The sequence below is a fragment of the Anguilla rostrata genome, chromosome 9 (assembly GCF_018555375.3).
Source record: "Anguilla rostrata isolate EN2019 chromosome 9, ASM1855537v3, whole genome shotgun sequence".
Taxonomy (NCBI): domain Eukaryota; kingdom Metazoa; phylum Chordata; class Actinopteri; order Anguilliformes; family Anguillidae; genus Anguilla; species Anguilla rostrata.
Window position 1 is genome coordinate 30902459 of NC_057941.1, and position 24882 is coordinate 30927340.

General features: G+C 43.3%; 2 protein-coding genes across 3 annotated transcripts; both read left to right on the plus strand.

Annotated features, from left to right (window-relative positions):
- Nucleotides 1-849: 849 nt before the first annotated feature.
- LOC135263556 (transcription factor p65-like) lies at nt 850-19453 on the plus strand. Of its 2 annotated transcripts, none has more exons than XM_064351731.1 (11): nt 850-1085; nt 8318-8356; nt 8734-8870; nt 12073-12218; nt 12509-12600; nt 12684-12818; nt 13160-13264; nt 13449-13664; nt 14023-14100; nt 14443-14529; nt 15197-19453. In XM_064351731.1, the coding sequence occupies exons 1-11, from the start codon at nt 1079-1081 to the stop codon at nt 16033-16035; spliced, it is 1881 nt and encodes a 626-aa protein (XP_064207801.1). In that variant the 5' UTR covers nt 850-1078; the 3' UTR covers nt 16036-19453. The 2 variants fall into 2 exon arrangements, with proteins under 2 accessions (XP_064207801.1, XP_064207803.1); XM_064351733.1 differs by lacking the exon at nt 850-1085 and adding an exon at nt 1111-2862.
- Nucleotides 19454-20105: 652 nt separating this feature from the next.
- On the plus strand, nt 20106-24520 carry zgc:165604 (uncharacterized protein LOC792578 homolog). Its single transcript, XM_064351743.1, has 6 exons — nt 20106-20260; nt 21645-21799; nt 22134-22332; nt 22923-23078; nt 23582-23704; nt 24109-24520. Exons 1-6 carry the CDS (start codon nt 20197-20199, stop codon nt 24303-24305), a joined length of 894 nt encoding a protein of 297 aa, XP_064207813.1. The 5' UTR covers nt 20106-20196; the 3' UTR covers nt 24306-24520.
- The last annotated feature ends 362 nt before the right edge of the window (nt 24521-24882 follow it).

Below are 24882 nucleotides of genomic sequence, written 5' to 3' on the forward strand. Positions count from 1 at the left end.
GCATTGTAAATTACGTGTGTATTTTGTTCCGTTATTCATAATCTCACATCAGGTATATCAATTAGGTAATTAACTGAGAGCAAAGGTGTCTACTGAAATTAACTGGCCCTTTTGGTGCACCCCTTCTGTACAGAAATACTAAGTTTTACTTTTTTAAATGTTCAAAAGGGCAAATGGTGAGTTTAAGTCATGTCCATTTGTAATTTATAGTGTCAGTGAAGCATTAGGTGGTTTTGCAAGTTAAAGGTTCCCAGACAAGGTTCTCAAACCAGTTCCTGTTCTATACAGAGGCCTACAGATTCCAGTTCGGCCTCAATTCCAACCCCGGTAGCAAGCAGTTAATTGTTCTTAATTAGACACTTTTAATGTATTTGTGATAATTTACACTGTTATGGTTACATTATATAAACATTCTATGACTGCCATAGGCTACTTATATCTGCCCACTGAAATTAAACGATGTTGGGAGAAAAACAATTCCAAGCTACACAAACAACAAGCAAACAGAGGCGAAAATCAAAACCAGTCAGCCAAAGCTATAGTAGTAATTAAGGGAAAAATTATGGAAGGACTTAAGAATGTCTCAACATCATTATTTGATCAATAGACTGGCTACAACAGAAATCATAAAACAAAGGGATTCTCCAGGACTAATTTCGACTAACCCTTGGGCTAGCTACTATATATATATATATATATATATGTGATAACTCGAGTGATTTTGTGATGACAGCCATTAAAAGTGTGACGTCATTGTGGATAATTTTTGCAAAGTTTTCAAACTTCGTTTTGAATTAACTGTGCCTATCCCCCACAGTTGCAGTAATAGCATGTTTTTTTCCCCTTTGTATTTACGTCGGCTAATTTGGGCATTTCCGCCTTTAGGGTTGCAGTCACATTCCCGGATAGCCTACGTATCGGAAAGAGACCCGAAAGTAGCCTAATTTCGTTTCGACTAAGTCAAACCCGATTGCATTCGAGCAGGGCCATTCAAAACTCAGAAAGAGGGAAAGTCCACTGTTCATTTTGGATAGAAGACAGAGATTACCTGTACAACTAAATCGAAAGCAAAATAAAAATGGATGGTAAGTCATTGAACTTCACAAGCAAATTTCTTCCAGGGGAAAGCCCCGATGTTTGTATTTTGGCGATTTAACATTTAAGCTAGCATCGTAACCTATATTTTGTGAACAGTAGCCTAGGCTATATTTATTCATGTAGGCTAAAACAGCCGTGCTTCTGGTTTAATAGTCACATTCTTGTTTTATTGTCCATAGTCCATGTAACGTTAGATCGAGGTCGGGCGTTCTCCGCTAAAGTAGACAAATGTGTTTACCTAGGTTTAACTGGCAAACTAAAGTAGGCTATTTGTTATAATCGCCAAGAAGCTTTTCATAGTTTTAGGTAATGGTAGGCTAATGTAGTATTTATCATCATTTCTCAAAAGTTGTTTTCATAACGTATATTCAACATTGATTTAATGGTTAATAATCTCTCCAGAGAAATATGTCGCATGTTAAGGTGAATACTGCGGATCACACATTTTGAAGTAACTGCTATGCCGATGACTGTCATTCATTCAGTTGGACATGCAACTTGTTTTTAGTTAGCCGATGGTTTTATGCATTCGAGTTAAAACTTTCTGCATGCTCCTGTAGTCCTTCACGAGGGTCACTGCGATTTAGATTACAGGATCTGTGAACGTCAGAGTGTCCATCGCTATATGAATACGACAGCTGTTATTGGTGCTACTGTATGCTGTTTTTATTTGTTGTAAATATTTACGGCATTCTTTAACGCCATTCATTAGTGGCGTGGAACGTGCTTTGCCATGTTTCATTGTGTGTAATATGCAAGGGAACACTGAATCAATATTGAATCAGTGTCAGAAGCGACGTTGATTCAACTTTGTAGGCTATTTACACAACAAGCTATATTGTGCTTCGACACAATGTTATGGTATAATATGCACCCTCAATGCCACATTAAGAAATCGTTATGATTTAAATGAATAAACGTCTCGTATTCATGTCCCCGGGATTAAAATCATCCATATCAAATACTGGTTTAATATAATGTGGTGTGTAGAAAATGAAACCAGTGAAATTAAGCTATGGAAAAAAGAGCGTTCATTGCAAAACAACTTCGAGAAAGCCATTTGCTCATTGCCAAAAATCTAATGCCAAATAGCAAAGCCTGTATTATAATTTAAAGAAAATGTATCAATTATGGAATTAAACACGTTCCAACTACCTTATTTGATGAAGAGATTGGCTACAAAAACCAGCAAACAGAAAGGGCCTCCAGTGAACCAATTTCACTGATTTTGCAGCTCTGAAATAAAGTATTTTTGGCTGGACCGCAACAGCGGGGCCAGCCCTATAAACGCGAACGTCTGTGACTGAGTGACTGAGTGATGAAGTTACACCATTGGTCGGCCGAGTTATGAAGTCACTTCGTCGGCCGGATGATGTGTGTTAGGGCCAGCCATATACTAGGGTTTGACCTGGTCTTGTTTATTAGTAGGTTATACAATTAAAGATGTGACGTTGCGTGGATCATGTTCTTTGTGTCTTCAAACTATTAGTTTCGAAACTGTAAGGACTGCGGCTACCACCGACAGTCTGCATCAGTGGTAGGCTTATGGCTTTTCTTTTAAATTACGTCAGTTGGGCATTCCCCACTTCAAGTTGCATTCCCGGACAAGTATCGAAAAAGGCGATGAAAGTAATGTTGAAACCGATCCAATTCGAACAGTAGCGTTCAAAAACTAAGAAAGGGGGAAAGTCCGTTTTTCATTTAGGATAGAAGACGGAGATTGACTGCACAACCTCTAAATCGAAAGCATAATAACAATGAATGGTAAGTCACTTACCCAGTCAACTAACAAGCAACGTTTTCCACGACGCTGAAGTTGGACCCCTTCTACCAGGAACAAGTGTCAGAATTATCTGAACTTTTAATTTTAGAGAGATATTTCAATCTAAAAATTCACTTTTTTCAAATGCCGTCTATTGGATTACATGGAAAGTTTGAAGTGGGATTATTAAAAAATGCTACAGTAAAATTTCACAGAAATGGGGTAGGATGTAGACCAGGACCCCTTCTGCCATGAACAAGTGTCAGAATTTTCTGAACTTTTACATTTGGGGAGAAAGCCTTATCCAAACTTTCATATTTATCTAATATGTCAATTTTTCAATAGGATTTCATTACTGTATTTGTTTATATAGACAGTATGGAGTTTTATTTGCGTATGGATCAGTGATATTTCATCCACACCATTTAAAATGTACATTATTTCCTGTTCTCTCATACACACGTAATGTTGAGACGATTATATTTTGAGGAGAAAACAAAATGCGTGACACTTGGGTAGGCTATCTGATATTTCAATATTACAGAAAGCGACATGTCATGTGAACGTAACAAAATAAATAATAATAATAATAATAATAATAATAATAATAATAATAATAATAAAACAAATTTCAAATCACCACCTTTGTTCATTTTCTCACTTGAGCCGTATCTCGCTTTTAGAAGCAAATTATAGCCTTCGCAAACCGCGAAACCATCCGATCATATAACGCAACTGATTTAAGGTGGACCGGAAATTTCGAATCGGGAGCTGCGGGAAAGCGATGAATTTTGCTTGCATTTTGGCGACTAAAGTTTAGCTGGCATTGTGTAGCCTACCGTTTTTTCAGCAGTAGGGCCTAGACTATATATTAAGGTATAAACATCTCTGCTTTTGCTAGCAACAACCTTGTTTTATTGCCCATAGTCCATGGCATGTAATGTTAGGTAGAGGTCGCTCGTTCTTCGCTATGATGACGAATTTGTTTGATTTGGGGTAGCTGGCAAGCTAAAATATTTGTTCGTTCTAGTTGTAAGTGGTAATCGTTGCATCATTTCCCAACATTTATTTTCGTTTTAGATCGTAACGCCACATGACACGGTAACAATAATTGGCAGCTCAGTAATGCATTTGTAGCGTGTTGGGATGAAGACTGCAGACCGCATATTCTAACTCCTTTGACCTGCAGCACCACCGTATTTGTCAGGACAACTTCTCAGACGATTTCGAACTTCTGAACACAGTGGAATATATGCAATTCCAAAATTCTTTCAGAAACTGTACATTTACTTTTAATCCCTCTGCCAAGTATGTGGAAAGGATGCAAGTGGATTTGCAAAGCCTGAACAGATACAAGATACAGAATGTACTGTGACCAGAATGATGCCGGTTAAAATCCAAGGTGGAACATTTCAGTTTTGGCCTTGCTCAATGTGCCCACATTGTATAATTTCTGTTAAAACAAATGATGTCAGTACAAATGATGTAACAATCAGTAAAGGTTGTATACAGGTTCTCTTGGATGTGGGGGTCCTTTGAGCTAATGATTTACTGTGCTTGTTTGTTTGGTGAGGAACTGCTGCTCTGTCACTGGAAACTGGGCGTAACCCGTTTTTTCGCAACCAAGTTTAACCTCATTCCGGATGCAGATGTGGCAGTTATGACAGCCAAACTACTGAATGCTCTTTTGTACTTTATGTAACTTGAGCTGGATCAGATATTTCAATTGAATAGATGTAATATAGTACAAGAACAAGCACGTGAGTTTGGTAGGCCAATCAGGAGCCGTGTGAAAAGGCTTAAAGTGCAGGCCTGTAGGCAGGGCTGTAAGAAAAGCAGGACCTACATACGGACTGGTGATAAATTGAATGAAAAACCTGAATAACTGAGTGGATCTTTTCCTCTTGCCATCTTGATCCAAAATTGAAGTCAACTGGGTCTGCACAACATTTCATACATGCCACAGAGCATGATATGATGTTAATTGCTTGATTGTATTATGCAGTACACCTGTATGGAAGCATCGGCATCTGCTGGCGGCTTGTGGTGGTCCAACACCTTACTAATATGTGAAATGGAGTAAGTGGGTAAAGTATGTGTTCATTGATATGACACTGTAGCCCTCACTATACACACAGTAAAATTTCTGTCACCATAGGGATGTTTTTTTTTTCTTCCATCACTTTTCAATTTCGCTTTATGCAAATGATGCCTATTAAAAAGCAGTCACGTGTGCATTTTCAGTTATAGAATGAAGAACAACTGTAATGCAGTCTTTTGTCTATGAATCCTCTAAAATGTGGTCTCTTCCGCATATGCCTCTCTCCCTTCTTTGGAGTTGTAACCAACGCTGAATTTAACTGACTGCTCAGTGCTCAAAGGAGAGAGCGGAACAACCGACAGGCTCTCCTGTCCTATTCTGACCTCAGATAGCTCTCATCCCAGGCTAACTTCAGCATTTTTGTCATGCATCCTCCTAAACTTATCTTGATGCTAATTTTTGTTCACTCCGCTGAAGGGAAATTAGTTAAAAAAAAAAAAAAAAACTACTTTTGATTTATAATGCCTTTTAATATACCTCTGCTGCACATGCTACATAGTTGACAAAAAGGGGAGTTATTGACCTCTTGTTTCTGAAGGAATGAAGTACACGTCAGAAAACAAGCAAAACTGGTGGACCTAGTTATGAGACCAGAGAGATTTTCACAATAGTGTGTAAAACCACCCCGGGCGCTGCTCATTTCAGTGGATCCGAAAGATTTGATGCAGAGATTTGTTTTATTACTTTCAAAACCACAGTTGGCTGCATTTATTGTGGTGTATAAGATCTTGAAAAAATGTGTTGGTTGATGGCAGAAGACTTGCATTTCATTGTGATGGAAAGTTAAAGGCAATTGCTGATCAAATCCAGGTGACAGTCAATCCTGTCATACATTTACATTTACTTTAAGGGAGGACTGGACATACATATAATGTTAAGTAAATGTTGGGTCAATGCTGCATACGGTGCTGTTTGTCATCAGTTTACCCCTTGTCCCTGTAATTTGACATAAATTCATGCAGACCTTACAAAATGAATTCAGAAATTTCCCATAACTACATGTTTAATGTGTATGTTCTTACATAGATTCCAAGTTGTCTGTCTGATTGGTACATAGAATGCAGGTTTATTGGCTTTCAGCACATATACTTAAATTTAAGGCCCCAATTTCTGACTTTCTTTATATAAGCTTCATTAAATAAGTATCCCGGAGAGAGCATATATTGTATTGAGTGAAGGATAGAGTGGGGGCGGTTGCATGGGTGTGTGTGCTAGTGTTTGAGAGTGAAATATAGAATGCTGTATCTCACAGCAGGTTGTGAGAGATAGACGTTATTCGGCAGGCTCATTAAAAACATGACCAAGTGTGTTGCCAAGCAATCAGTGCTATTGTGTTGCCAAGCGATCAGTGCCATTGAATAAACAGAGCTCTGTGTGTACTCTGAGCTTCCCTGATTAGGTCTATCACGACTGGTGTAACATTTATGAGGATGTAAGGAAGTTGTGTCACTGACCTCATTTTATTTGACCTATAATTTTATCATGCTATGATTAGCCTTGCTGCTCAGCCATGCGTCTTAACCAAATGGTTGGGACTAGTGTGTCAGTCCTTGATGACAAAGCTTAAATATTTGGACGAGCGCACTGTTGAACTGGGTCGTTATTGAGAGATCGTCTGTCTGTGAGGACTTAATGGATGACTGGATGTTAGTTGAATGTTGAATAAATGTTAAATTGACGTGTAACCTGCTGAGTCTTGTTTCCGGACCCCTGCCATGGTCAGCCTGACAACAGTTGACCCCTCAGCCCTGTTTAATTTTAACATTTTTCCACAGATATTTGACTGTGTTAGAAAATAGCAACCATAAATACTTAAACCAAAAAGGCTACAGTTATGACTTGCCCCCCACCCGTACCAAAGCCTTCTACTCTGGCTTAGTTTCAGTTTTGGTTTTGTTGAGAAATGATTTTGGCAAAGTGTTCTTTTTTTGAATTGTTAAAATTAATGTTTAGTTATTTTTTTCTTTTTTCTTTTATTTTTTATTTGTTTCAAAATGTTATATCTTGCTTCTCAATTACCCTTTCCTCTCCAGCTAGTGCATTGCCAATCAGGTTTTGAATTAAATTTAAAAAAAAGAAGACCATAACTGATTCTGTGACAATGAATGGAAGTACCACTGACCAGAATTCTCCGCTGTGGTGGAAGACTATTGCAAACCTAGTGCAGATAGAGCTGAATATTCCAGGTGGGATGTGGTTTTCCTAATCGGCGTACATTGTGGGGGGAAAAAAAACAGAACTCAACTCCCTTCAAACCCTTGTGTTCAGAAAAAGAATCATGTTGGTGCCGGCTGACTAACTGAAGCAGAACTGTTTTCCATTCCTTTTTCTTCACAATGTTGCCCATTTCAGAAAATGCAGAACTAAAACTGATCTGTTCTTCATGCTCCGCTTGATTTCAGAGGAAAGTGAACCCACTGGTAAACAGCGAGGGAGTCTACAAAGTGAAGAATTCTGTCTAACTCTTCTAGTCTGTGAGAGTATCAGCATATCAATCTAGTGTAGGATGAGAGTTGTTAACAAATGAATAAAGAACACACATATATAAACTAGCTGTAAGCCTGCATTGTATGCATCTGATTTATCAGTTATAAAAGTTATGCACAAAATATGGTCTTTGAGGACATGGTGCTTAACCTTATTTCTCAATATCCTCACGTCTGGCAAGTGGCTGGTAGCGTCAGCATACACATCTACCACACTCTTTGTGCATCTCGTATAATGTCTGTTTCACCAGTTTTGTGTAGCTGTGCTGTGTTCACGTGTGCTGGTTATGTGGGGCAACACATAATACATGTAGACTAGTTCCTTTAACAGCCTCCTGTCATTTTTGATTTCAGTATCACTGAATTTGTTTTTGTACAATGAGAACTCGTTAAGAAATGAAACAAAAAGGCATAAAATAAAAATTGGCCATAGAATTGCTCGTAAAGAGGGATTGTGTGGATGGCTGTATCTGGTCTTACCAGGTCGGTTTACCCAGTTTGCTTGTTGAAGCTGCAGGTGAATCTGTTCTTCAGACTCATGTCTCTGAAAGCGTGACTTGTAGATGGTGGTGTGAAAAGAAGCAGTGGCTTGGCATCAAATCTTCCAGAGGAGAACGCGCTCTTGCCTGTGCTTTGTTGAATTTAAAGTGGAAGCTTCAGCAACGAGCTAGGCTGGTGAACACAATTGGACATTCCAAACTGGGAGGGGAGGGGGGAAGCATTAAAGGACACAGTCAATATTAAATTGTCCACAACTTGTTAAAATCACAAAGAAGCTTTTTCTTTATTTTATTTTTAAATGCACCATATGTAAAGTTTAATGTGCAGTGACCCTTGACCTTTTGTAAAAAGCTGTCTTTCCCTTTGAAGGGCTGTTCGGCTGGGCCCAGGCACCGCCACCGGTTGCAGGTAAGACTTCAGTCTGCTGTCCCTGCGCCACTCTTTTATGCTCCTGCTCGCTTACGATAAATGTGTGTCCTCTGTAAAATGCTCTTTTGCCCATGCGTTCTGATTGAGTCAGTTTTTAAATATAAGATCATGAAAGTAAAAATGGTTTCTGATTGTAAGAGTCATACTGTAACTCACTAATGATATGATTAGTAGCTGTCATTCATTAGTCATTTGAAAATGTGAAATTATTCATTTCCTGGTCATGTGGCTGGCTGGCTTAGGACATGAACTTGGTAGGGTTTGTGTATGTGGTTAATAAGGCCTGCTGTGGGGGCCTGTGATGGCGCTGCTGCTCATTGGTTGGTCTTGGCTGACATGGGGGTGTGCTCCCTCAGAGAACCCGTACATCGAGATCATCGAGCAGCCCAAGCAGAGGGGCATGCGCTTCCGCTACAAGATCGAGGGCCGGTCCGCCGGCAGCATCCTGGGGGAGAGGAGCAACGACACCGCCAAGACGTACCCCTCCATCAAGGTGAGCCCCGCCCCGGTCTACCCAACCCGCAGGCAGCAAAGGCTGCACATTAGACAGTGCAGTCCAGAATGTTGCTCACGCGGTTGTGTGGCGTTCAGTGGTTGGTAGTGATTTAGTTGTAGGCAGACAAAAAAGACGCTTCAAAAACATTTGACCTCTAGCTGCCTGTGTAAACGGGCAATTATTAACGCAACAGATAAAAGGCTGCATTTTAAAACTGGTCAAGCCCACTGCATATTTGTAAAATGAGTCAGTCCCATTATCTTGTGTTTAAAGGCAGCACTCTGGTTTACTGGAAGATACTCAAGCAGGTTGTTGCACTACGTACGAACATTTAACCTTGTGGCAAACAGCAGATTAGAAGACTTGCACTTTTTGAGTGAGCACATCACTCCCCACATCACTTTTGGACATTGCTTTGGATAAAAGCGTCTGCCAAATAAATTTAATGTAATGTAATCTAACATCATGCTTGACCTTTTCTACATTCTGCCCAGAAGGAGACAGACCCAGTGCATGCTCAGCAGAGTTCTATAATACGAGGGCAGGGTGTGTAGACTGACATTGCCCTCTAGAATAACAGCGCAGTTGATTCCCTAGGCTTGGGACCGTGCTCGTGAGTTTGGTGTACCAATCAAACCTCTTGTTGAGCCACCCAGACAGTGAGGTTAGCTTTTTAGTTTTCAGGTGTTATTTTTGACAGTTACAGCAGTGGTTTACAAAAAACGTGCACCCATAGCCTTCAGTGATGGGTTTTTGTTCTAACCAAACTCTCAGTTCCACAAGTGAAATGGGCCCTTGAGTACATACTTGAAGTGAATCAGCCACTTATACTGATATGAACGTTCTGTTTGTCATACATCTGTGCACCGTGGGAACTGAGGTAGGGTGGCTGAATCCACACCAGTCCGTAGCAGATTCCTTTACCCTCCTCCTTGTCACCAATATTTTACAGAATTTTCATATACTGTCTGATTATTTGACAGCACAGAGATTTAAATCTTTGCATAAACTGTCAGTGTGTTCAGGTATATTGGTTGAGATATTTGTCGATGCTACATAGTTCCAACACCGATGAGATTGCCTGCTGTTAGGATGGAACTGTTTTTGTAGCCTTTGCTCTTCAGCCTCAGAGTTAGCTTGCAATTACAGGCCCATTTACAAGAAAACGACCATATTGTCTTTTTTACCACAATAACTTATGAAATTTAATTTAGTTGATTTAGTTATATTGTATTGTAATATCAGGGCTAAAACTTGCATTGACATCGGCACTTCTTGGATAAGACCGGACAGCCCTGATTTAAACACTCTAATATACAGAAATATTCCTAAAAAGATTGCTAATTTCCACGAGTCCAACTGGTCAGAAGGGAAGAACAGCTTGGATCTGGAGTCATTGTTTGATCAAATGTAAGTCCTTGTCTCCTGTAGTTCTGGCTCTTGTGTTGGCGCTAATGGAAGTTTAGTTTCTTAATTTAAGGGATCTGTTGTAACAGAATGTCAAACTACTGCACCCAGGAAAGGGTGCGCCTTAGAAGTGCTTTCAATTTTATTCCCACAATTCTTTATTTTATTGTGCGCAATGGTGTAATGTGTAAAAGGTGAATGCCAAGCAAGACCTTTTCCGTTCCTTTTTGAATGAGATCAGACAGCTAATGGAATTTGCGTTTGTGGCTTTCCGCTCATGGGGGTTAACCAGGAAGTGATGCAATAATAAGGCTCTGGGGATCGTCAAAGGCGCCTGACATCCTCCCACTTTCTCTGAAACTGTGGGGGCGGGGCCGTGCTTGAAGCCTGTGGTCGAAATTCACAAGGGTTACATCAGCAGGCCGAAACCCCTGCTCTCCTGCCTGATTCTTTGTGTAGGCAGGTGGCCAGCATGAATGGCATATGATCTTGCTTCCTGTTACAGGGATAGATGGCGTTCATTCATCATTCATTACCTTGAGAATTGTATTTTGACCATGAAGACTGCCCAGGGCTGAAGTTTCACAAAGAATGGAAGCTTATGCACCAGGAAGATCCAGCTACAGTTCAACTTTAAAAAATCTTTTCAAAACGCCAAAAATGAGAAAAACAAATGCCGTTATTTTCAGCAATTAATCTTTTGATGGCTGTACAGTTACAAATCTATGATAATGATATTACCTCTTTAATGTGTATAAGTGGCTAGACGGGAACACATGCTACATCATCAGAAGCTGGGAAAAGGGTGTTTCTATTTAAACCCTAGCTCAACTGGATTTTATTCTTCTGCTTTAGTTGGTGCATTGCCCTGAGGTCAATTGTGATTCACTGTCAAGGGTGCTATGTACATTGACTGATAACCTGCCATTCTTGACATGTTTTGTAGAGTTGCTAGGCAACTAGGCAATTCAATTTCTAGGCAAATTGCTAGGCAAAGTTTACGAGTGCATTGCTGTACTTTACAGTAGCACGTTAGACTGTAAATTAACAAGTGAACTTGCTAGCCCTGGCTGCTGTTCTGTGGGCTGTGATTTGCCTGGATTGGAGAAAGAACCATTGCAGCATTGAAGTGTTTGTCCATCCAAACTGGATATTCTGGGTCAAACTCATACCGATTGATAGTGAAATCAAGCGCGGATGGAACAAAAACCAAGAAGGATTTTGGTACAACAGTTACACGCAGGCATTTAGCATGTGCTGTTATCCAGCTACTTATAAAAGTGCAGACACAATGTTTCAGGCAAGGAGCACAACTGATTTAAAGACATCCATGTCACAAGCAGTTGTAGTGGTTCATACATAAGGCCACATTGTGAACTTCAGGGCTATGGTTGGTGCAAGAGGGGGCAATGCCTGTTACTAGAATTCAGACTCTTTCCATCCTGTGCTGTGTGCTGGATCTCCATGATTCCGATATCATCGTCTTTTTAACATAGCTTTTACTGTTGCCTCTCCAAAATGGAAAAATGTCCTCTGCTTTTCTTCCTCTGTCATAACTTTTCTTTTGTCTGTGAAAACGCAGGAATTGGAGGAGCTGCATCACTTGTTCTTTGTCAAGAGAAAAGCTTTAAAAAAAATAAATAATTCAGCTAGAAAACTGTTTGGTGGTCAGTAGCACTTTGGACTGTAGGTGAAGCTCCATCAGGTGAAATGCAGGTTGTCATTTTGGCTCACATACATGATGGCAATGCCCACAACTTTGCTGGTATAAACTCTGCTTTTATTGTCGCAGATCCATAACTACAGTGGCCCGATACATATGCGCATCTCCCTGGTAACCAAGAACATGCCGTACAAGCCACACCCGCACGAGCTGGTGGGGAAGGGCTGCAACAATGGCTTCTACGAAGCCGACCTGCAGGAGAGACGCATTCACAGGTACGCCGTGTGTTTGCGGGTGTGTAATGCTTCATGGTGTGCATGTGTGTGTCTGCCGGTGCGGCATACAGTGTGTATTTAACGGTTCTTGAAAGAAGAACCCACTGGTTATTCAAAACCTTTAAAGCCTGTGATTTTGAACAGAGAGAACTGAAGTTAAAGTGCTGACCAGCAGCGCCCTGGATTCAAACTGCCATAGCTCCTGCGTTTGAATGAGAATAAGGAAGAAACAACGCCCTCTGGTGCCTCAGATTCACACTACAGGGCTTCCTGTTTGTCCTTCCGTGCAGCTTTCAGAACTTGGGTGTCCAATGTGTGAAGAAGAATGACGTGGCTAAGGCCATTTCCAGTAGGCTGGACACATTCAACAATCCTTTCAAAAGTGAGTGACTAAATGTACAGGCAAATATACACACTCACATGTACACAAACAGCGATTTACCTGCCTGGTTGGTGTGCTTTCAGTTCCAGATGCTGACGTTTGGGCGGAGGAGTACGACCTGAACGCGGTGCGTCTGTGTTTCCAGGCCTCCATCACCCTGCCCAGCGGCAAGCTTCACGCCCTCGAACCTGTGGTCTCCCACCCCATCTACGACAACCGTGAGTCTGTCGTGTTCCACCACAGCAGAGGAAACTCTTTATTTCCGGTGCCCTAAATAAACCGCTAACTGGCGTCTCTGCTAGTTTTCCGCTGTCCTGTCGCGATCTCCCAGCCAAGTGCTCTCACTCACTGTTAAAACAGAATAAAATAAAATGTAAAAAATAAATAAATAAATCATAAATTCTTTATTTAGGAAGCCTCAAGTGTGTGTGTTTCTGTTTGTGTGGGTGTGTGTGTGTGTGTGTGTGTGTGTGTGTGTGTGTGTGTGGGAGAGGGTTTCCCAAGCCGGTCAGTATTATAAAAAATGCAGTGGATGATGTATCATCTCTCCCTCCCATAGGGGCGGCTAGCACGGCGGAGCTGAAGATCTGTCGTGTGAACAGCAACTCTGGGAGCTGCAGAGGGGGAGACGAGATCTTTCTGCTTTGTGACAAAGTGCAGAAAGGTGAGCCGTTAGCTGTCCTCCTGTGTCCGTTTTTCCCCCCTTCAGTTTTAAATTTGGGCTGCTGGACCACCCCAGGAGTATGCTCTTACATCTTTTCTAAGGACGTAAGTGTATTGTGACCAGCGGCATGAAAGGTGATGTCACAGCAGGGGGGGGCGTGGCTAATCCCTGTGTGTCTGTGCAGAGGACATCGAGGTGCGCTTCTTCCTGGACTCCTGGGAGGGCAAGGGATCGTTCTCCCAGGCCGACGTGCACCGGCAGGTGGCCATCGTCTTCCGCACGCCCCCCTTCAGGGACACCAACCTCAGCCGGCCCGTCCAGGTGCACCTGGAGCTCCGCCGGCCCTCGGACGGCGAGGTCAGCAAGCCGCTGGAGTTCCAGTACCTGCCTGCCCAGCAAGGTTCGACGCCCCTCTTGCACATAAACCGTCTTCAGGAGGACTTCTGTGTGAATACAGTGCTAATTGGGGAAACTCCTCAGGCAATAAAATCAAGGATTAATCACCAAATCAATCACAGATTCTCTGTAGTTACCAGATGGTCAGCTCCTCTAGACCTTTTGTCCTCTCTCTGCTCAAGGAGGTTTTTGGTTGGTAAGATAATTCTCTGGTGCTGTATTACAGGCTGAATATTCATGAGGACCATCTGGTTAGTCTGTTGTTCAGGAGAGTAGTTGCTGTAGGACTGCTGAGGGCTGCAGTAGTGTCAGGAGTAACATTTGGTCGCTGTTCCTCCTGCCCTGTTCCTCCCGTCACACAGACGAGTACGGACTGATTGAGAAGAGGAAACGCACAGAGGGAATGTTCCAGAACCTGAAGCTGAACTCTGTCACCACCGGTGGGTGTCCGCATGGAGCTCCTTCTCTCTGTTTTAACCTGTTTCAACACAGAGGTTACCAGCGATTGCCGTCAGAATCCTCTTTATTGTAATATTATAAAATAATAATAATGAATTCAAAATAGGTAATGAATAATTATGCCTCATGAAATACTCTATTTAAAAATCACGATAATCATGATAAGAGTTAAAAAATGAAATGGTAAGGTAATTGGTATACATTTCATACAGGGCTAACTTCTGATCATATATGTGAAGGTGTTCATATCTGTTGACGTGTTGTAGGGATGAAAGGCACTATATTGTATGAATCTTGTGTGTAAGGTGTTTTGTATATTTCAGGTTCTGTTGCAGCCAATAGGAGGCCTATCAGCACACCCAGACGGACTGTAACCGCCACTAAGCCTTCAGTCCCCAGGGCCCAGGCCGGTGAGTCCTCCACCCTGCACTACTCACTATCCCATCATACCTCACCCACCAGGAAAACCAGGTTAAGCCTGTGAGCTGATAGTGATGTATGGCTGAGACATTTTTAAGGTACTGCCTCAAAGCGATTGTTACTGAATGAAAAGACTTGGTCACATAAAGGCTGATAGGCGTTGAGGGCCGTATCTGTTTCTGGTTTTCATGTCAACTTATGGCCTCAATTGCTTAATTAGCTCTTAACATTCATGCCATCTGACATTTTAGCTACATTTCTTGATAAGTGCATGAATTCCAGCCATAGTCTGTTCTTGTGTCCCTATATGAAACATTGTACTGTGATCTAATCAGTGAGTGAACCAGTGTTGTATATAGCCAGTCAGCTCATTTAGCCAGGGTAATTGTTGGAAATGAAAATCTGCATACACACCGGTCCCCCAGGACTGGAATTGCACACCCCTGCAAAAAAGGAGTGATGAATCTACGATTCTGTTACAGCCATGAAGTCAGCAACAGTCTGTTTTATGAAAATAAACAAGGACATTCTGATAGTGTTATTGCAGCTGTTGGATTTTATACGTAGGACCCGTGTGACCACATAGCATCCCCTGTGGTGGAGAGTGGCATTGCAACCAGTGACCAATGAGTGAATGACATCATTTTTTTCTCACAGCGGCGAGGCCGTCAGTTCCCGTGGTGCCCGTGAAGACCGAGCCTAGCTTCGCCTTGCAGCCAGGCCACATGTTCTTGTCCCAGCCCAAACTGGAGGTGGCGCCAGCCACCAACACCTGGCTCTTCCAGCAGCAGCCATCGAAACCCGCCCCGGCGGCCAGCTTCCCGGCCCCTGTCCTGCCCCCGTCCCAGACCCAGGAGTACCCCACCGTCAACCTCTCTGACCTGTACGGCTTCAGCTTCCCTGTGCTCCCCAGCACCCAGCAGCCTGGAGGTGGCCCCAGTGCAGGGGGCGTGGCCGGGGTCGGGGCCGGGGGCGGAGCAGAGGTCACACAGCTCACCGTGCCTGCCGAGCAGCCCCCCGGTTCCTCAGGGGGCCTGGGGGCCCAGTTTGGGACGGCGAGCATGGCCTCCTGCGATGAGGACCTGCTGCCCGAGTTTCCCAGTTTCTCCGAGGTCCAGTCGTACGAGGGGCTGGACAACATCAGCGCTGACGAGGACTTCCAGGCCCTGCTGGGACAGGGACAGGGCGGGATTCCCGGGGATGGGGCGGGGCCGGGAAATTCCATGCCACACCCCCCCTCCGCAGGCTCCGCCCACATCCCTAACCAAGGGGGAGTGGACCAGGGTGGGTGCGGGGGCACCTGGATGAGCTACCCCAACAGCATCCTGAGCCTACTGCAAACGGAGGATGTGCCGATGGATGGCCCTGCCCCTAACCCCGCCCCCCTCCCTGTGCTGGATGTCCTGGATGAGCTCAACTCCCTGGACGAAGACCGCCTCATGTCCATCCTGGGCAACAACAGGCAGGCCAGCTTCACATCAGGACAGCCCACCTAAAAGCTGCAGGCCACGCCCCCCTCCGTACTCTGACTCCTCCCCCCTTCTCTTCAGCACCTGCCCCAGACACTGCTGTGTTGTCATTTGTGATGTTGAGACGTTGGTTATTTTCCTTCTCCAAATGAGTACGTGTTGGGGGGACCCTCCCAAATTGGACAGGGGCTTCAACTTGTAACACTTGCTGTGATGAGAGGTCAGGTTTTAGGGGTGGAGGCAGTCCTGTACGAATCGAAGGCAGCGGTGGACAATGCGAAACTCTCCTCCGTACATCTGGATGAAAACCCACACTTGTAGTGCCTTTAATGAGAGAACTTCTTATATCCCCCCTCCCCCCATATTCTACCATTCTCCTGATTATTTTAAGAAAGTCCACAAAACCTACCGGCCTGTTACGGAGGAAAGCGGGCCCTAGGAATCCCGCAAGGTTTGGGTGGGGAAGAGGAACGACGAATGTTTTCAACCGTACGTTTCGTTGAAGGGAGTTGTGAATTGCAGCTGTAGCTGCCTTTTATTTTGTAACGTAGGTGCCTCGTCCAAAGCGTTTATTCATAGATACTGTCTGTGCAATCATCTGGAACACCAACACTACACCAGCCTTGCTGACAGGAGAGCAACCGACATGCCCATGGAATCCCGATCTTGCCTTTACTCAGAGATCCACTGTACTGACTTTAGGAATCGTGTGGCCTTCAGATCTCAGAACCACTCTGCTTGTGCGCTGAAAAAAACCACTGACTGCATCAGCGGTTGGATCAGAACGGATCCGTCCAGTTAACCTGGATTTGAGCCGACACTTTCTTCAGAAGAGAATTTTCATTATTTTTTCTCAGCTTTCAGAACATCCTGGAAATGCTGGGACTGTTTCTTGTCTTGGCATTTTCCTGTCGATACTTTTCAAATACAAACTCGCTAAGACTCAAAAATAATGGACTGGCTCTGATCATATAAAACCTGTTGGTGTCACTCACATCAGTGGTTGTAACCGTGGCTAAAGGTGGGGTGAAGAGAAAAAACTAGAGAGAGAGAGAGAGAAAATGTGCTTAATCTTGTCAACACTCGTAAACTTCCCAGCTGGGCAACATCACGTTTACATTAAACAGTTATGTTGTCTGCTGGAGAGACTTGAATGTGTTGACAGAAGGGAGAGAAGTAAATTCTGCAATATTTACATATCTTTTTAAAGAGGGAATTGTACTTATCGTTCGGTGTGTGGTATTCACGCCATGTAGCATTTGCACAAATATTTGTGGTACTTAACTGCCAGAATTGGTTTAAAAGTGGTGCATAAAAATGTGACTACTGACAGAAAAGATGGAACAGGCACTGATCTATCATATCCATCCTGCCAAATCCAGTAAGTAAATGAAGTGGTCAGCAATCAGTCACTGTTAGCCCCAGTAGCGATGCTGATCTGACAGTAGGAGCACACAGGGAAACATTTTCCCATTTATAGCCCATTATGATGACAGTTTGATTGTAATCATATTCATTTAGTTCTTTCCTTTTTTTGTAACATGACTGATTGCCTTGAAGTTCTATCATCTGTAACATCAGTCATATTTGGAAGCAAATAGATCTGCTGATCTATTTTCAGGCTAATCATCAAGTAGGCTAAAACCTGTTTTCAGGCTAACCATCTGATAGGTAGTCTAATTTCAGGCTATTCATCAGATATTGATATCAACCTGCTTTATGGAAAGTTGTTTGTTATTAACAGGAATGTCATTCAATAACAGGCATATCTGGAATACAATTTCTTGGTCACTGATTCATCATTCATCAATGTTTTTTTTTTTTCATATTTCTGTCAGGTTTCAAGAATAAGCATTTATACATGCTTTTGTATGGTCTATGTCCATTGAAACTGAATGTACTGTAATGTAAAGTTGTACATTTGCAATGTGTATATAATTTTACAGGATGTGTTTCCAAAGATGTGGTTATTACTGTTGCTTAGCTGCGTCAGAGTTTTCTGCATTAGTCAGACATGCATACATTTCCAGGTAGGAAGTATATTCTGAATGATGTGTTTACATGACTCGTTATTCCATTTAAAAGAGGAATGTGTACTGGTTAACAAGAATGCTGGCTTCTGGGTGCATGTATTAAGGTGTGTTACTAATATGTTAATGCTTGGGTTCACTTCACAAAATAAGTGGCATGTAAACATTAGCCATGTAAAGATATTATTGATGGACAAATGCCAATTTCCAGCCTTCATTTTAACAATTTCAGTGTACATGGAGGGCACTGTTCAGTTTCAGTGTCATCATCATTAACTTGATTTAAGATGGCCGTACTGCAGCTTCGCTCAGATGAGTGCTTAAAAATGTCTGTTCAAACCAGTTCAGTCCCATGCAAAGGGAAAACACAATATGGTAGTCATAAAAATGGTGAAACTGTTGTTTGCATTACTTAGCTTGCGCATTTCTCTCTATTCCACTGGAAAGCGGTAAGAATGAAGGCAAGGCATTAATTTGTATTTTATCATAGAGAGACATATATATGACTATGAATGAAATGGAAAGAAAGTAGATGGTGCTCTGTAATAAAATGTTATGAAACTTTTGCATGACAAAAGCATACAACTGTTCAAATGTATGCATTCCTGGAGGTTTTAAGGGCGCAGGGCAGAACCGAACCTTTGGTAAAGGCAATGAAGGCGGTGAATGGGGAGCCGGACACATCATTTTGTAGTGAATATTGTCACGTGTAAGAATTGTATTTTTGTCTTTGGAATATACTGTATCTACTTTTGGATTAATCTATGGTCATTAATCTATGTCACTAGTGAACAGTCCATAATTGGATAAATTTAATATGGCACTTCAGTCTTGTCTTTAACATGCTTTGTTTTATTTCAGTGTTGCTTCTTGTAGTTTCATTTTACACAACTGATATATTTTTATAATTCATTGTTCTTCATTCCACTGATTGGATTAATATGAGAATTACATTCATCAATACAAACTCTCTGTAAGTGAACTATACCCATGTTTATTTACATAAAATGTAAACTTGCTGAATTCCTGTGTTCCGTGTCTGAAATTTGAACTGACGAAATGTGCCATAACAGTACGTACTGACCGTCTCTCAGCAATATAAATAGCTCTTGTCCAACTACCTTGCCTATGCAAGAGTTGCATGTTCAGTGTGAAGGATATTTTGTAAAATCATTTTTGAAATTGAAATTTTTCTTTGAGCTCATCACTGCTTTTGAATAATGGGATTTCCAGGAATATAGCACTGCGGTCCTTTTTGTGCATTTTAAAACACAAGTAAATTTTATATATGCAGTCTTTTGGTGCAATGCACCTACTTTAGTGTATTACTAACTAGTGTATTATATTATTAACATGCAGAGGTAGAGCTTCCAAACAGCTTCATCATCAAACCAATAAAAAATCCTGTATGTCTATGTGTGGTTCAAGTGTCCTTTTCTATGGTCTCCATTAATAAATTAATGAATTAATAATTAAGAAAATTAATAAAGATAATGCATCAACAACAGTATGAGGAAATTCTTTAGTTCCATAGGTGAAAATTCATTACTTCTAATGTTTCTACTGGCAAGTGCTATCAATGTTCACACTTCACAGAATATGTTTTTGTGACAAAAATGGCTATTGACTGTAAAAATAAATAATAAAAAGGTGAAAATATCGACGGGCTGTACTGCAGTAGGTTTGCCTTGTTCTAATTAGCCTGGACCACAGTAAGTCATGCTTGCCTTAATGCAACATTGTGGACAGATTTGTATTACCAAACTATGATGGCAGAATGCATGACCTGTTTTGGCATCCGCTAGAGGGCATTTGGGGGAAGCAGCGATTATGACGTGCTAAGATATGATATGCTAAGTGACTGAACAGGAAGGGTTAGCCAAACAGACAGATGACGAGACCAGTGAGAGATAGAGTATGACTTAGAGATAGAAGTGTTGGGGGGGGGGGGGTGTTACAGATTCTTGCTTGGATCACAACTCAGTAGCTTAATTATGTTTGCACAGTTGATGCATATGCATGTGTAAATGAGAGAGAGAGGGAAGGGGGGAGAGACAGTGAGAGGGAGGGAGAGAGGGAGGAATGGAGAGAGGGGGAGAGAGAGAGAGAGAGAGAGAGAGAGGTGGTGAATGGGGAGAGAGTGCATTTCTTGTCAGCAATGGGGAGCACAGGAGGGTCGCTGCTCTGGACTGCCTGTTTGGTGACTTCCTTCCTCAAATATGGTGAGTCCAAAACCCACATCACACAAAAAAAAACCTTCAAAAGGATTGTCCAGAATGGGGCAGAACAGAATCGTTTCAAACAGAATCGAGTTGAACAGAACATATTTGTTTCCAGCAAGGAACATGTTACTCTGGGATTTACAAGTTTACAAAAAAATTGAAAAATGGATTTTCAGAAAGAATTACCATTAGTATGATTGTTTTACATATTGATGATACAAATTGACCTACCTGCTTGAAAAGACAGGAGATGCTGTGATCACTGATTGTGGTTAATGCTATAGCATGCTAAATGCTTAAATTTATGAATTCCCCAGCCTGTAAAACAGCTGTTCTGAGATATGACAGAGCTTCTTGACCCTGTGATTGACATGGGGTGGGGGCATGGTGGCTCATTTTTAAAAAGTTACTTTAAAAAAGACGATTAAAATGGGAGCCATAGCTGTTTAAACTATTTAATTCGCAGTTTGGCGTTGCTAACGTATTTAATGGAAATGCTAGTTAGGCGAGAGCAGCGTGGACAAAATGCATACCTTCTCAGGAGTGCACAGTGGCAAACATTCCCTTTTGGTCATTTCCCACAGCATTTAAAACCCTAATTTCTGCTCATAATGAAATGAGAGATGACATATTAAGATGCTCTGCGCAGGGTTTTGTGTGTGGTGCAGTGGCAGCTGGAGTTTTGATGGGACTGCGCTCCTCATGCCGTACGGCAGATAAGAGAGCTTTTGTTCTCTCTCCCTCTTCCTTGCAGTGATTGGTGCTTCCATGTGTGATTAATAACGAGGAGACCTGGCCGTTTCCCACAGACTCACAAAGGGAAAGAGACTGGGGGAATATGGGGTGGGCTCATCATTACTGTAACGAGGGGAGCAGCCCTGGGGCGGTGGTGTGCGTGTGAGGGGGCGGGGGGACGATGGCATTCCTTTTTGCATTTTTTCATTTGGCAGTGACTGCACACCATTTTAAGCAGCGTTAACCCACTGTAAAGGTGGTTTAGCAGCACCGACTCTGTGTCTGTCTGTTGTTCTTAGTGGTAAAGGTGGTGGTATAGCTATACTTAAAGAGTCTCTGTTGGCCTGTGGTTTTTAGTGGTAAAGGTCATGATGTAGCAGTACTACCAGTCTCTGTGCTTGTCTGTGGTTCTCAGTGGAAAAGGTGATGTTATAGCAGTACTGACAGTCTCTGTGCTTATCTGTGTTTCTCAGTGGTAAAGGTGATGGTATAGCAGTACTGACAGTCCTCTATGCTTGTCTGTGATTCTCACCAGTAAAGGTGAGGTAGCAGTACTGACAGTCTCAGTGCTGGTCTGTGGTTGATAGCGGTAAAGGCTGTGGTGTAGCAGTACTGACAGTCTCTGTGCCGGTCTGTGTCTCCCCAGCAGGCTCTGTGAAGGTGTCTGTGAGGGACCGGACACTGGAGGTGCTGCAGGGAGATTCAGTGACGCTGCCCTGCTCGTTCTACACCATGGGGCCCCTGTCCCGACTCAACATCATTTGGACACTAGTGCCCCTATCTGATCCCGAGTCACCCTCCCAGGTATGCAGCCACGGCCTGCCACCCCTCACCCTGCACAGCATCCCTGAATGGTCTCCATGGGGGAAACTTTATTAAAGTTTATAAAAAACAAAACATATGTTCTCATAAAAACATGTTGTTCCACACACCTTAGAGATCAGTCTGGTATAAAGCCTGTCCAACACACCATAGATATCACCCCACCACACAGCATATAAATCAGTTTCCTATAAAAGCTTTCTCATGCACCATAGATATCAGTCCCAGTTATCAGTTGATACACAAAGAGCAGTGAAGCAATGCCTAATGCCACACAGCACAGCATTCTCTCACAGACATGACCTTCGTCTCCTAGGTGATAGTGTATGACCACGGTCAGGTGATCGAGAACCCCGCTCTCACCGGGCGGGTAGGCTTTGTGGGCGCGCCCTGGAGCGCCGACATCGTCCTGAACGGCACGCGCGTGTCCGATTCGGGAACGTACCGATGCGTGGTCAACAACCCGCCTGAGCCTGGGGACCCTGGGATCGGCGAGCTGAGCCTCGATGTTCTGGGTACGTCTGAGGGCTCCCTCCTTCCCCCCATCCCCCCCTGAACACACTGCACGCCCTCTCTCTTCTCACGCCAACTAACTTCTGTGTGGGAAGTAAAGTAGGTAGAGTTCTGAACCAGAAGGTTCTCTGGTTAATATCTCAGAACCATTGATGTGGTTCCCCTGAGCAGGTTTATCACCCTACACTGCCGGCCACAGTTGGGCACACACTGGATTAAAACAGGTTTCTCATGATGGCACATCTCCCCAAGAGGACAGTCAAGAAAGGATGAAGTATGATTGTCCTTCCCTAACATGCCCTGAATCATCTGTTTGAGATCTTTCCAAAAGGAAGACTGAGGTCTTTGATCATTAAAACAAGGAGAGCACTCAACAGCTTTATGGCAAAACCTGATTGCCTCATCAATCACAGAGCGCACCTTAATTTTGATGTTTAATTCTCAGATAATTTCTCTGAATTGTAATGTCTGTAATTTTAATTCTTAATGCAATTTATGTAAATTGTTTCATTTCTTGTAAGCCAGTTACTTTACCCGAAGTTCCCCCTGGGAGAAGTGAAGTTATTCTACCCCCTCTCTCCGGTTCTTTCAGTGCCCCCATCCCTGCCCGTGTGTCAGTGGGAGGGGGAGATGGACGTGGGGGGCAGCGTCACCATGTCCTGCGCTGTGGAGCAAGGGGTGCCGGCCCCGGAGATGCGCTGGGAGAAGGTGGAGCCGGATCCCATCTCCCTGCCCCTCGACATGGACGGTGAGTGCTGTGACATCACGGGGAGAACCGACCACTCCTCATGCACATGCTCAGAATCCGTCAATCTGACATCTTTTCGGGGGCTTGAAAAGGATTGTTCATGAATGCAGAAACTATGCTTTAGCTATAGTGTGGACAGCTAGTGTACGCACAGCCTCATCCCTGTGTCTGTAGAGATTATATTTCACAGACGACAGATATCAAAGTCCAGTCCTGGAGGACTGCAGTGTCTGCTGATTTTCAGGGTGTTCTTGCCACCAGTGGCTCATTTAAGTCACTGACTGTTCTCAAGGCCGTAACTGTCTGGTGACTGAAAGGAAACCACAAAAACCTGCAGACGCTGTGGCCCCCTGGAAATTTAATCTCTGCTATAGACTGTGCTAATGTGCAAATGGTACCAGTCAGTGTTTTGAAGCTGGACAAGCTTTTGAATAGTTTTCCAGATGTCCAGGTTGAAGGGGTAATGATTTTGGTGATGGTTCAAACTCTCCCCGTCCCTGCAGGTGATCTTAAAGGCACAGTGTGCATCGCCAACATATCAGCACAGACCTCCGGGCTGTACCGCTGCTCTGTCACCAACCCTCTGGGCACCCAGAACTGCTACATCAAACTGTCTGTGTACAGCCGTGAGTCTCCGCTTCAGTCAACCCTACATCAACCACTCACTCGAACATGAATCAGTGATAAATATCAACCATTCACTCTCTAACGTGAATCTAGAACCTTCAGTCTGATAAATGATATCAACCCTTCATCCTCTAAAATGAATCACTGCGATAAATGAAATCAACCATTAACTAACTCTCTTAGACAAATTATTGTGATAAGTGAGAGGTGTGGTGCTGGAACTCACTTCTCCGAGGCTTTTTAATTCCAAACTGATGGATCTTAAATCAGGACAGAAATAAGCGTAATGAGAATGAGGGGAAGCTGGACGCGTGTCTATGACGGCCGAGTTTTCGAAGAGGAGGGGCTTAGCGCCACGTTAGCATCACGTTAGCATCACGCAGCCCCTCTCCCCTCTCCTCAGCTCCAGACAGTTCCCCTGGGATCCTGCAGGGGGTGCTGCTGACACTGTCCATGGCACTGGTACTGTTGGCGCTCCTGGCCCTCGTCCTCTGGATCCACCGCTCCGGCCGGGACAGGAAGTGGCAGGAGGGCAAGGAGGAAGAGCGCCGCGACGAGATCAGGCGCACACCCACCTTCCTCCGCCGCTCTTTCGTCTGAACCCGCGCCTCGCAGACGGAGCCTTCCGGAAGAACGCGCTCACAGAAGGTCCTGCGACTCCCATCCATGTGACTCACTCTCCCCCCAGGGTACAGTCACCATAGAAACGCCCTGCTTATATTCCGCATTATACAGAGCACAGCTACGAAGGCAAAGTCAAACTCAGAATCAAAATGGCGAAATAAAGACAATTTAAACTGGTTGATGGGTGAGAACGGTCTCCTGTGTCTATCCATCACCTGTCTTGACTGAGTCGTTACTTTACAACCACATGGCTGCCTAACCCTGTTCTTGGAGATCTACAGTCCAATAGGCTTTCACTTCAACCCTAACAAAGCACACCTCATTTAACAGCTAGAGATCTTGCTGAACTGCTAATTAAGCTACAGGACGACAGATCTCCAGGAACAAGCTTGGGCAGCCCTGCTCTTACAACATGTTCATCAGCTTACTCTTAATGTATCCCCACCACCAAGTGGACTCTTGGTTTGATATTCCAGTCTGATGTTTACTTTAAAGTTCAAGGATGAATGCCCCGTTCTTATCATTAAGGCTAAATGGTATGACGCGAGCTCTG